General features: G+C 42.3%; 1 protein-coding gene across 2 annotated transcripts in view; it reads left to right on the top strand.

Moving 5' to 3' along the window:
* The first annotated feature begins 6215 nt into the window (after positions 1–6215).
* mapkapk2a (MAPK activated protein kinase 2a) overlaps positions 6216–13822 on the top strand; it is a 31202-nt gene continuing 23595 nt past the window's right edge. For both annotated transcript variants that reach the window (XM_010874573.5, XM_010874563.5), the window contains exon 1: positions 6216–7035. In XM_010874573.5, coding sequence (XP_010872875.1) covers positions 6790–7035 — 246 coding nt within the window. In that variant the 5' untranslated portion in view covers positions 6216–6789. The remainder of the gene's footprint in view (positions 7036–13822) is intronic.

Genomic DNA, 13822 nt, shown 5'->3' with positions numbered 1-13822 from the left:
TGTTGCTTTGGCGTGTAATTTGAAATAAAACAACTGTATCTCGCAGGTGGTAATTGTAACAAATTATAGTATGATTTACAGGAAAGGAAACAAGGTTAAAGAAGTGTAAGGTCCCATGTTCAATTTCGAAGTTCTAGCAGAGTCATCAAGATTAGAACACAGTGTTGTCATCAACATTAGAGCACAGTGTTGTCATCAACATTAGAGCACAATATTGTCATCAAGATTAGAGCACATTGTTGTCATCAAGTTTAGAGCACAGTGTTGTCATCAAGATTAGAGCACATTGTTGTCATCAAGATTAGAGCACAGTGTTGTCATCAAGATTAGAGCACATTGTTGTCATCAAGATTAGAGCTCAGTGTTGTCTTCAAGATTAGAGCTCATTGTTGTCATCAATATTAGAACACAATGTTGTCATCAAGATTAGAACACAGGGTTGTCATCAAGAAGAGTGTTGACGTCAATATAAAAGCAATATTCATCAGTGTTAAAGCTGGGGTTTGTCATCTCTGTGTTCAAGTATAGTGTTGTCATCAACATTAAAGTGGTGTTGTTATAAATGTTGTCATCAATATGAAAGCAGAGTGTATTCATAAAATATTTGCTAAACTACAGCGAACCATCTGTCCAGGATATGAAGGCTTGGTCCCAAAAAACCCAAGTGTTAACCTCAGTAAAGCAATGAATTGCAATGGTATTTATTTTAATATACTGTACATATTATGCCTATCTTGTGCTGTTCTTTTTTTGTATTATGTTGTGTTTAATGTTTGTGTGGACCCCAATATGTGTAACTGCTTTTGCTGACAGTAAGTAATGAGAATCCTAAAACAAAAAACAACTACACACATATACACACACACTCAGTGTCAGGTATCCTGAGCGAGGAGCCATTTGTCAACAGTGCCAATCACCTTCCCAGCTGCATTTAATTGCATCTTCAAGGATTTACCCCCAGGTAGCAAACATGAAACTGTAGCGCTATCTGGTGGCTCAGAAAGATATTGCACCCAAATGTAGTTACATCACACACCCTTGTTTCATGTCTTGAAAAAAGGAGGTTTTCATTCCGTTTTTTGTCAAAAACAGTTTAATACATTTATGTATGTCCCTGAAGAGGAATTTACCAGATTGTAAAAGGAGAAAATTGTCAGTTTTGTTTTAATTTAAATAAAAATATTTTCAGTGTATATACAATGCCTTGCTAAAGCACTCAGATGCCAAACCAATTATCTCCTGTCACTCAATAAGAAATGGTGCATTGAAATTTGGTTATGTTTGGATTTGCTCTGTTTCGTGGAACTCACACCATACCATGGTGGCAGAAGCATCATGCTTTGGGGAAGCTTTTCATCAGCAGAGACTGGGCATCCTGTTAAAATTGAAGGAAGAATGGAAGGAGCAAAATGCAGGTATATACTGCAAGAGAAACTGCTTCAATCCACAAAAAATCTGAATAAGAACCTTGGGGGGAAATCACCTTTCATCAGAAGAATGATCCCAATAATAAATTAAATCAGAAGTTGAGTGGCTCACGAACAAAATGGTAAATATCCAAATACAGTGGCCCAGTAAAAGTTCTGATCTCAATCCCAGTGTGAATCTTTGTCTTATCTCATCTTCATCCGCTAATCCGTATCGGGTCGCTGGGGGCAGCAGCTCCAGCAGGGGACCCCAAACTTCCCTTTCCCGAGCCACATTTGCCAGCTCTGACTGGGGGATCCCGAGGCGTTCCCAGGCCAGTGTCGAAATATAATCTCTCCACCTGGTCCTGGGCCTACCCCGAGGTCTCCTCCCAGCTGGACATGCCTGGAACACCTCCCTAGGGAGACGTCCTGGGGGCATCCTTACCAGATGCCCGAACCACCTCAACTGCCTCCATTCGACGCAAAGGATCAGCAGCTCTACTCTGAGTTCCTCATGGATGGCTGAGCTTCTCACCCTATCCCTAAGGGAGAAGCCTGAGAAAACCCATTTCAGTCGCTTTTACTCGCGATCTTGTTCTTTTGGTCATGACCCAGCCTTCATGGTGGGTGAGGGTAGGAAGGAAAATTGACCGGTATATCGAGAGCTTTGCCTTCCGGCTCAGCTCTCTTTTCGTCACAACGGTGCGATAAAGCGAATGCAATACCGCCCCCGCTGCTCCTATTCTCCGGCCAATCTCCCGCTCCATTGTCCCCTCACTCGCGAACAAGACCCCGAGATACTTGAACTCCTTAACTTGGGGTAACGCTTCATTCCCTACCTGGAAAAGGCACTCCATCGATTTCCTGCTGAGAACCATGGCCTCAGATTTAGAGGTGCTATTCCTCATCCCAACTGCTTCGCACTCGTCTGCGAACCGGTCCAGTGAGTGCTGAAGGTCATCAGGACCACATCATCCACAAAAAGCAGCGATGAGATCCCCAGGCCACCGAACTGCAACCCCTCCCCACCCCGACTACGCCTCGATATCCTGTCCATAAAAGTTACAAACAGGATTGGTGACAAAGCGCAGCCCTGGCGGAGGCCAACCCCCACCTGGAACAAGTCCGACTTACTACCGAGAACCCAAACACAGCTCTCACTTTGGACGTACAGGGATTGGATAGCCCTCAGAAGGGACCTCCTCACCCCATACTCCCGCAGCACCTCCCACTGTATCTCCCGGGGGACCCGGTCATACGCCTTCTCCAGATCCACAAAACACATGTAGACTGGATGGGCATATTCCCAGGCCCCCTCCAGGATCCTTGCAAGAGTAAAGAGCTGGTCGGTTGTTCCGCGACCAGGACGGAATCCGCATTGTTTCTCTTCAATCTGAGGTTCGACTATCTGCCTTTAATTAGACTTTGAGTAGACTTTCCCAGGGAGGCTGAGAAGTGTGTATCTTTGTCACTGGTCGAAAATTACAGTTCTCAATTGCCGTTCAACCACCTGAACATCAGAGCAGTGACTTTCTATAGTTTTTATTTTATATTGAAATGATGGTGGGCGGATAGGTTGTAGGTGACAGAGAAACTAAAATAACCGCCTCATTCAGAGTAGGTTGAAGATCTCTGTTAATAATAAGCCATTAGAATGCACCATTGTTCTGTGTTAGTAGGAAAAGAGGAGGTTGCCTCATTTTATATAGAATTCTCAGGGGAATCCATCTGGACCAGAGGTCTTTCCATTCTTGAAGGTTTGAGTATTTTTCTTTTATATCTACCAGGGTGATCTCATCCTCCAGGAAGTTCTCCTGTTCAAGGAGGGGAGATTACATTAGGAGTCATCAATTTGATTTCTTCAGGAGAAGAGAGTACGTCCCCACGCACAGACCCTATATGAACATTTGGTCACTTTCAATTTTACTCAGCTGCCTAGTTACAAGTTCAACCTTTTATATTTTCGTTTGGGGAAAAGAAAGGATTTGCACATTTTAGCTGAGAAATATAGTTGTAATAATATCTCAGAATATGTATGTGTTTATGTTTCTCCAAAGTATGATACAGGCAGATACATTAGAGACGTGATTGGATCTTAAAAAGTTCTGGAACACAAATCCTTTAAAAAACAACAACAATTCTTCATCTCAGGTGAGTAAATTAACTTGATAAAATTGAGAGTTCCAACAGACACCGTTAGGGCTGGCCATGCGTTTGAATCTGTTGAGGGTGGCCAGTGAGGCGTTCGTACGGAGGAGGTGAGGCAGTTGTACGGAGAAGGTGAGGTGTTGGTACAGTGGAGGTGAGGCAGTTGTATGGGGGAGGTGAGGCAGTCGTACGGAGGAGGTGAGGCCCTGTACTCCCTGCAGAGGTCCTCCTGACGACCCCCATGTTTCTCCTTTGGAACATGGTTCAAAAATGAGGTCCAGAACGAGTTGATAAAATTAGACCCATAAGTCTGCTAGGCTGGATGATATGAACCCCTATTTTTGGAGACTGGCAAAATTATCTCAGCCCCTATCACCTGCTTTTTGAACCTCATTAAAATCAACTGTAATCCTAAAGGAATGGAAAGCTGCTGCTGTCATTCCCATGTACAAAGGGGGCGACAAGCGTGACTTTAACTGGTATGGGTCTTTCTCAATGTTGACATGCCTGTCCAAAGTTTTTAAATGTCTGGTCAATAAACAACCTAATCTGTCATCTGGTCTGCCAGCGTCCTCTCTGCGGTTTAGTCAGGCTTTAGAGCTTGTGTGCATATTAGCATCTCTAAAGGTCCTAAACCAAATGTTTTTCCTTTAGACAAAAAAAAGTACTGTTCTGCTGTCTTTATTTATCTTGCTAAACTCTTTGACTCTGTCAACCATCACACCCTTATTAATAGACTACACTACCCAGGGTTATCAGAGGACTGTCTAGCCTGATTTAAAACTGTTTATTTGTCCATGTACAATATTTCAAACCCGAGGACCTGCTTTCCACTCCTCTGGCTGTTTCCATTAGTGTTTTTGTAACACTTTGTAACCTTTGCCCCCTCCAAGACTGGTCACTGTGACCTTTTACACCCAGGTTAATTGGCCCTCCCTCCACATCCAACCAGACTCATTGGGACCAACTTGTTAAGTAATTTTATGTAAATGTCAGCTCACTCCTTAATATCTGTCATTCCAACAGTAACCTGGAAGATATCTCACTCTAGTCACTCGTAAAGCCCATACACTTTGGAAGATATCTCACTCTGGTCACTCCCTAAAGCATATACACTCTGGAAGATATCTCACTCTAGTCACTCCCTAAAGCCTATACACTCTGGGAGATATCTCACTCTGGTCACTCCCTAAAGCCTATACACTCTGGAAGATATCTCACTCTAGTCACTCCCTAAAGCCTATACACTCTGGGAGATATCTCACTCTAGTCACTCCTAAATCCTATACACTCTGGAAGATATCTCACTCTAGTCACTCCTAAATCCTATACACTCTGGAAGATATCTCACTCTAGTCACTCCCTAAAGCCTATACAGTCTGGAAGATATCTCACTCTAGTCACTCCCTAAAGCCTATACACTCTGGGAGATATCTCACTCTGGTCACTCCCTAAAGCATATACACTCTGGAAGATATCTCACTCTAGTCACTCCCTAAAGCCTATACACTCTGGAAGATATCTCACTCTAGTCACTCCCTAAAGCCTATACACTCTGGGAGATATCTCACTCTGGTCACTCCCTGAAGCCTATACACTCTGGGAGATATCTCACTCTAGTCACTCCTAAATCCTTTACCTCTGTTGGTCGACAATCATTTCAATTCGCTGCTGCCAGTGACTGGAATGTATTGCAAAAGACCCTTAAACTAAGTTATTATCTCATTATTCTTTCAAAAATAAAATATACAAGCTGCTATCGGAAAACATAACCTGCTGAATTCCCTGTTCCTATCTGTCTATGACTCGCAATTGGAGTGTCATTTAGGGATGCCTTTACCTAACAGAATTACCTAAGCCTGGGGTTTCATATATATCGGTTGATGACACACAAATCTGTGCATAAACAAAACATGCAAGTGTATAATGTATCAAAAGGAATGTTTGTGTGAGAGTTTTCATTAATTTACACACAGCTATTAACATGCATACGCATAGTGCCAAGTCATGTGACCACAGTCTTTCAGCAGAATCTGGAAGACCAGGTGGATATTGGACAGGAACGACCAGGTGGATTTTAGACAGGGACAACCAGGTGGGGAATGATTTTACCTGGAGTTATTAAGCAGAATCTAGATCAACAGCACAACCAGGTGGATTTTACAGAGGAACTGTTAGGAGTCGTCAGGCCTGTTAGTCCTGAGGCTTGATCACTCACTAAGATCCACCAGGAAACATTCCTAAGACTAAACAGGATACCCGAGAAACTAAAGGAAGCATACAGGTTACCAAATAAGACAGAACAGACTGACTCTAGACCAAGGCACATAGACTGTAGCAGGGTAGAATCAAAATGTTTTGATAACACTTGGATCTGTGTTCTCCTCAAACCTTATGTTAGTCTTACCAATGAGGTTAGAATATATGACAAAAATGTAGTTGTGTTGATTATCAACCCTGCAAGGATCAAGGATAAGGGCCAAGGGGCAGCTTATGTAAATTGGAACCGCACTTACAATGGCAATCAAAACTGAATATGGATTTGGCAGATTCCCCGGGGGGAAAGTGGCTAGGGCAAGTGTTTAGGGTCTGTCTACTTCGCAAATGGAGTACAGCCCCAATCTCCTACCATGACGTCAGCGCAGGAGCTCCTCCCTCCTTGCTTGTCTTCTGATGGACTGGTGTCGGAAAGTCGGGGACAGTGCGTGTGCCCTTCGGTGTCTTGAGTTTTTTGTGTTTCCTTTCTTTTGAAAGTCGGTTTTGTGTTTTTACTTTACGGCTTTACTTGTTGGAATTTTATTAATCGGGTGGTTCCATCGTTGTTTATGAGTCTAAAATGTTTTAAACATCTGGAAATCTGTTTTAATCTACCTGGAATTTGCGGACGGACCACCGAGATGGATATTAGCTAAACGTTAGCCTAGCCGATAGCTGACTTGCTAGCCAAGGATCACAGGGTCAAGTAACTAAAGAAGGAGCTAACTATCCAGGCTAGCTTACTTAGCTAGCCAGCTTACATAGCTCGCTATTTCAAACTGTTTTTTTCCTTCTATGTCGGGATGGTGAACACATCAAACTATTAGTTTCTTTGCGAACTTGCTAGCTAACTTTTTATTCCAATTTAACTCACTGAAATTTCATTTTTGGAGACCTACAAGCTACTTACAAGCTAACCCAGGAAGAAGAGACCGACTGAGAATAAGAAGTGTTGTCTTAGTTGATCGGTCCCAGTATGTTGTCCAACGTAGGGACCCAGCCTCATTTCCCTGCGGCCCAGGGCCCACCTAACCCGGCGGGACAAACTAACCAGCCCCCGCCTGGTCACCACCTTCATTTCCATGTAAGACCGAGCGTCACGATCAAGAAGAACGCTATAACAGACGACTATAAGGTAACGAGTCAGGTACTGGGATTAGGCATCAACGGAAAGGTGCTGGAGATTTTCCACAAGAAGAGCGGAGAGAAATACGCCCTTAAGGTAAAAGCTCAGTGTATAAGGGAACTTCATGTTTGTCTTTAATAGAATATTTGTTTGTTAGCCTAGTCACAATCTCAGTATGCCACAATATTTTAGTTGAAACGGTATGAGGTTGTGTTATGACAGTATTGACATGTTTGCGTAGTCAGGTAACTTGGGTAAACATACTTGGTCAACAATAAACTTTAAGTGTGTGTGTATTCAGAACTAAACGCCTTTCTCTATGATCACTATTGGTTAATGATTGGTCAGGAGTCAGTATGAGGATAGCAGATCTTATTGGTGCACTAAACTCTACAATACTGTGATGTCATCACTATTCTCTACACTGATTTGCGATGTAATCGCTTTCTTTTTTACACTGGGCTGTGATGATATCTCTATTTTCTACTATGCACTGTAATTTCATCACTATGTTTTACTACACTAGGCTGTGATGGCATCACAGCCTTCACTATCCTGGGCAGTAATGGCATCACAGCCTTCACTATCCTGGGCTGTGATGGCATCACAGCCTTCACTATCCTGGGCTGTGATGGCATCAAAGCCTTCACTATCCTGGGCTGTGATGGCATCACAGCCTTCACTATCCTGGGCTGTGATGGCATCACAGCCTTCACTATCCTGGGCTGTGATGGCATCACAGCCTTCACTATCCTGGGCTGTGATGGCATCACAGCCTTCACTATCCTGGGCTGTGATGGCATCACAGCCTTCACTATCCTGGGCTGTGATGGCATCACAGCCTTCACTATCCTGGGCTGTGATGGCATCACAGCCTTCACTATCCTGGGCTGTGATGGCATCACAGCCTTCACTATCCTGGGCTGTGATGGCATCACAGCCTTCACTATCCTGGGCTGTGATGGCATCACAGCCTTCACTATCCTGGGCTGTGATGGCATCACAGCCTTCACTATCCTGGGCTGTGATGGCATCACAGCCTTCACTATCCTGGGCTGTGATGGCATCACAGCCTTCACTATCCTGGGCTGTGATGGCATCACAGCCTTCACTATCCTGGGCTGTGATGGCATCACTGCCTTCACTACCCTGGGCTGTGTTGGCATCACTAATTTATTACATTGTGCTGTGATGTTATTTTGGTATTTTCTACACTGGGCTGTGTGATGTCATCATTGTGATGTCATCACTCCGTTAACTTAGGTAACACATGGCACAAACCCCCAAATGAAGAAATGTTCCTTAAATTCAAGTACCTTAAACGAAGTTCAAGAACATTGTTCAAATAATCTGCAAAGCAACTTAGCAAACTCTATTAAAACCAATGTTGTCCTTGAGTGACTGGCTGACTAGCTGTGCATCAGATCTCGGCCACTAGACCCAACAAGTCCTCTTAAGTACTCTTGGATCAATGTTGTAGACAGGACGAAGGACGTTTCCGGACAGCGTCATCACTAAGTCCAGACCTGAGTTGTTTTTTGTTGTGGTCAGTCTATTGACGAGGTTAGATGACCAATACACCTTGTTAAATCAGGGGTTCTAGTGAAGGGCTGAAATAAAGACCATCCAGTAACCCTGATGTTGACACAGCTGATGTTGCTAGCTTAGGGCTAGCAGAGTTTTTATCCAAGCCACCATGAAGTCCAAGCGTATACAGAAGCTTCAGGAAACCCTTTGATCTAAAGATGGACTACAAATTCAGACTGACGGGGGAGGACGGGCAGGCTGACGGAGGAGGACGGGCAGGCTGACGGAGGAGGACGGGCAGGCTGACGGAGGAGGACGGGCAGGCTGACGGAGGAGGACGGGCAGGCTGACGGAGGAGGACGGGCAGGCGGACATTGACGTAGATAGACAGAAACTAACAGAAAGACTGACAGGTGATGTAAAAGTCAGGAGATGATAATTATACAGCAAGGACATCAGATGATGTAATGATACTGATACAGCAAGGACATCAAATGATACAATGATAATGATACAGCAAGGACATCAAATGATACAATGATAATGATACAGCAAGGACATCAAATGATACAATGATAATGATACAGCAAGGACATCAAATGATACAATGATAATGATACAGCAAGGACATCAAATGATACAATGATAATGATACAGCAAGGACATCAAATGATACAATGATAATGATACAGCAAGGACATCAAATGATACAATGATACAGCAAGGACATCAAATGATACAATGATACTGATACAACAAGGACATCAAATGATACAATGATACTGATACAACAAGGACATCAAATGATACAATGATACTGATACAGCAAGGACATCAAATGATACAATTATACTGATACAGCAAGGACATCAAATGATACTGATACAGCAAGGACATCAAATGATACTGATACAGCAAGGACATCATATGATACAATGATAATGATACTGATACAGCAAGGACATCAGATGATACAATGATAATGATACAATGGGAATCAGGGAATTGTCAACAGAAACACACATTGTTTGAGACGGGGAAGAAGACTAACCTGTTTGATATATAAGGATGAACTATTAACTTGAATTATTATTTGCATTGCTACTATAGCATGTAGCATTATTATTATTAGCGTGGCTACTATAGCAGATAGCAGTGTATTATTATTATTAACATGGCTGCTATAGCAGATAACACTGTTTTATTATTATTGGCATGGCCACTGTAGCAGATAACACACTTATTATTAGCATGGTTACTATTGCAGATAGCACTGTATTATTATTAACATTGCTACTATAGCAGTTAGCAGTGTGTTATTATTAATAACTATTTTTATTAACATGGCTACTATATCAGATAACACTAATATTATTATTAGCATAGCTATTATAGCAGAACACTATTATTATTATTAACATGGCTACTATAGCAGAAAACACTTATTATTATTAACATGGCTACTATAGCAGAAAACACTTATTATTATTATTATTATTAGTGTGGCTACTTAAGCAGAGAGCAGTGTGTTGTTATTATTAACATTGCTACTATAACAGATAATGCTGTATTATTATTAACATTACTAGTATAGCAAATAGCCATGTGTTGTTATTATTAACATGGCTACTATAACAGATAATGCTGTATTATTATTAACATTGCTAGTATTGCAAATAGCCATGCGTTATTATTATTAACATGGCTACTATAACAGATAATGCTGTATTATTATTAACATTGCTAGTATTGCAAATAGCCATGCGTTATTATAATTATTAACATGACTACTTTAGTAGGTAACAGTGTATTCTTATTATTGTTAACTATTATTATTAACATGGCTAATTTAGCAGAGAGCAATGTGTTATTATTAACATGGCTACTATAGCAGATAACACTATTATTATTATTAACTATTATTATTAGCGTGGCTACTATATCAGAACACTGTTATTGTTATTGACTATTATGTTTAACTTGGCTACTTTAGCAGATAACAATGTATTATTATTAACATGACTACTTTAGCAGAGAGCAGTGTGTTATTATTATTAGCATGGCTATTTTGGCAGAGTGCAGTGTATAGTTATTTTCAACATTGCTACTATAGCAGAGAACTATGAACGATTAGAGGCAGGATGTCTCAATGTCAGATTGAAGGAAGTGTTTTTTGACAGCTACACACTTTTAATTCACTAAACACTCCTCTCAGTTCCTCTTGTGTGAGTGTCATGGTCATGTGGCTGTGTTGGAATGCACCAAGCTTATCTGCTGTTTGGGTGGAGCAAGGTGTTGGGCTGAAGGAATGACAGGTGGGTGGGATGTTGAGGCTGGGTTGGTAGGTGGGGGATGGATGGGTAGGTAGGTAGGTTGGTGGGAGGTTGAGTCTGGGTTAGTAGGTGGGGGATGGATGGGTGGGTAGGTAGGTAGGTAGGTAGGTAGGTTGGTGGGAGGTTGAGTCTGGGTTAGTAGGTGGGGTATGGATGGGTGGGTAGGTAGGTAGGTTGGTGGGAGGTTGAGTCTGGGTTGGTAGGTGGGGGATGGGTGGGTGTGTAGGTAGGTTGGTGGGAGGTTGAGAATGGGTTGGTAGGTGGGGGATGGGTGGGTAGGTAGGTAGGTTGGTGGGAGGTTGAGAACGGGTGGGCACAACAGAAGTGTCATCCCTCCATTGCGAGTAGGGCTAGACTGCAATGTGTCCACATCTAACATTCACTGATGTTTCCATGCTGGTAAACTGTTGAAACAGGTGGCTGTCCTATCATTTGTTGATTTACTGCCAGTTCTGCTTTGTTTAGGGTGGGATTCTGCTTTGCTTAGGGTGGGATTCTGCTTTGCTTAGGGTGGGATTCTGCTTTGCTTAGGGTGGGGTTCTGCTTTGCTTAGGGTGGGGTTCTGCTTTGCTTAGGGTGGGGTTCTGCTTTGCTTAGGATGGGGTTCTGCTTTGCTTAGGGTGGGGTTCTACTTTGCTTAGGGTGGGGTTCTGCTTTGCTTAGGATGGGGTTCTGCTTTGCTTAGGGTGGGGTTCTACTTTGCTTAGGGTGGGATCTCCTCAGTCTTTCAGTATTATGAGCATTATGAGTCTGGGGGCCAAATTAACAGTCTGCTTTTGAAAGTTGATAGATTCTAACACCTTCAAAACTGTTATCCATCCAAAGCACTAGAACTATTGCTGCTGGTATGTCATGCGTCTTGTTTCATGATAGGTCTACAGTACCATTTATGGACATTGTCTGTCTAGCAGAGATTAGCATTCGGTATGTGGTCCACTGAACAGTTTTTATGCTGGTGTGGTCAGTCATTTTGTCGCTGACCGATGGACAGGCTTAAAGATTGAATATTTGGATAAGTAATCTTCACTTTGACACAGGTGACAGATAAAGGTAACATTATTTAACAAGTAACACAAAGATTAAACTTTGCAATCATGCATTCATGAAAAATCAACAGAAATGCAATTTCATAGTGTGAAAAAAGAAGTACATCTCTAGCGTCTATAGCTGGTGTTACCCCCTTTGGCTGAAATAACTTGAAGCCGTTTCCTTTCACTTTCTATCAGTCTCTTACAAAACTGGGTGGAATTCTACCAAGTCTTCCTCACAGTATTGCTTCAACTGTGTCATGTTCCAGAACTTTCTTGAATGCCTCACATTCTCCAGAATAATTTTGTGGTACAATATGTAATTGTAACATGTTTGACCCAGTGATGGTAAGTTGGCCAGGCCCTGAGGCAGCAAAGCAGCCCCACACCATAATGCCACCACCTCTAAGCTTTACTGTTTGTGGGAGGTTCTGTTCAAAAGCAGTATTTTGTTTTTGACAAACATGGTGTCAACCATTGCTGCTCGCCTGTCCAAAGCATATTGATATTCTTTTTTTAAATTATTTTTTGAGCGCGGAGGCTTCCTTCATGACCTCCCATGTAGGCCAAGTACATGTGTACTAATTCATGAGTTGATACATGCACTTCAGTATTTATTGTGACATAAAAGGCTGTAGATCACTTGATGTGACCTTGGGGTTCCTAGAGTCTTCTATGAGCATCTTCCAGCCAGCTCTTGGTCTGAATTTGGTGGAAGAAATTACATTTCTGTTTATTTGAATTTGTAATAATTAATATAATTGGAATTTAGCTCTTTAAAAATTGTTTTTATAGTCAGCTTCCCAGGGAGTGTACACAATGTTAGTTGGTCTCCTGTTAGCTGACACAGAATAACAAATACAGTGCCAGGCGATAGAGATGATGGCAGGATGTTTGACAACAACAAGCTCATTAGGATTAAAGCTCTTTAAGGACAGATTGGGATTTTCTCTTAAATCCCTTGGCCACAATAACGCTTATGACACACACCCACACACTCACTCTTAATTGATCTAGTTTTGAGAAGTGCTCAATGAGGCCATGTGTGTCAGAATTAGGCTGAACCTGTTTGACTGGATTGTCTCTCTGTCTGGTTCTGTTTTCTGTGTCTGTCAGGAGTTTTTCAGAAAAACATTTGGTTTGCGTTCTGATAACACAGGTGTGGGTGTATGAACCATTCAATATCAAGTCCCAACAAGACAACTCTCTCCCTGTCTCTCTTTCTGCCTCTCTCTGATTCTAAGCCAAAAAAAACCGAACTGGGACAGTGGGAGTAGTTAAAACCATCCACTCAACGGGTTGAAGATGTGTTGCTTGCTGTCTTCTCTGTGCCTACTGTTCCCAGGGAAGCCAGTGAATCCTATTCATAAATAAAGTAGAGAGCGTGGGAAGCAAGGAGACAAATTGTGCAACGTATGTTGAGAGTGTTTGTTTGTTGTTGCTTTTTTCCTTTTGAGATGAAAAGTGGTAGAAGATGGTGTTTTTGCTGAAAGAGCAGTGGGTCAGATTCAAACCTGCGCTGCAGCAGAACGCAGCGTTGACCCCTGGGTCAGGCTATAGATTTTGTAGCAAATAATATTTGGAGGATCTGACTTTAGCAAATTAATGTGTGTGTGTGTGTGCTTGCGTGCATGTGAGAGTGAGTGAGCCTGGCTGGTAGCGGGTGAAAAATACCCTACTAAACTCTTCAGTGGAGGGAGGAACTAATGTGTGTGTGTCTGTGTGTGTTAGGGCCGTGTGGTCAGCAGTTTGTCGGGACTTCCTGATGGAGTGTGGTTTCCATGATGTCACAACATCCACAAGTATAGCGGTCTGTGTTTTCCATTTTGTCAGTTTGCTGCAGGTGTGCCTAAAGTCACAAACAATTTTTTTCCTAGAAGTTAGTGAACAATGTCATTTTATAACATCTGGTTGATGTAATAAAGCATACATTGTCACTTTTCCACAGTTTTGTGTTTTGGTTTGGGATGCACTGATTTCCATTTTCCATACCAA

The sequence above is a fragment of the Esox lucius genome, chromosome 2, assembly GCF_011004845.1.
Source record: "Esox lucius isolate fEsoLuc1 chromosome 2, fEsoLuc1.pri, whole genome shotgun sequence".
Taxonomy (NCBI): domain Eukaryota; kingdom Metazoa; phylum Chordata; class Actinopteri; order Esociformes; family Esocidae; genus Esox; species Esox lucius.
Note: the sequence above shows the minus strand (reverse complement) of the source record. Positions and strands in the feature narration are given on the sequence as shown.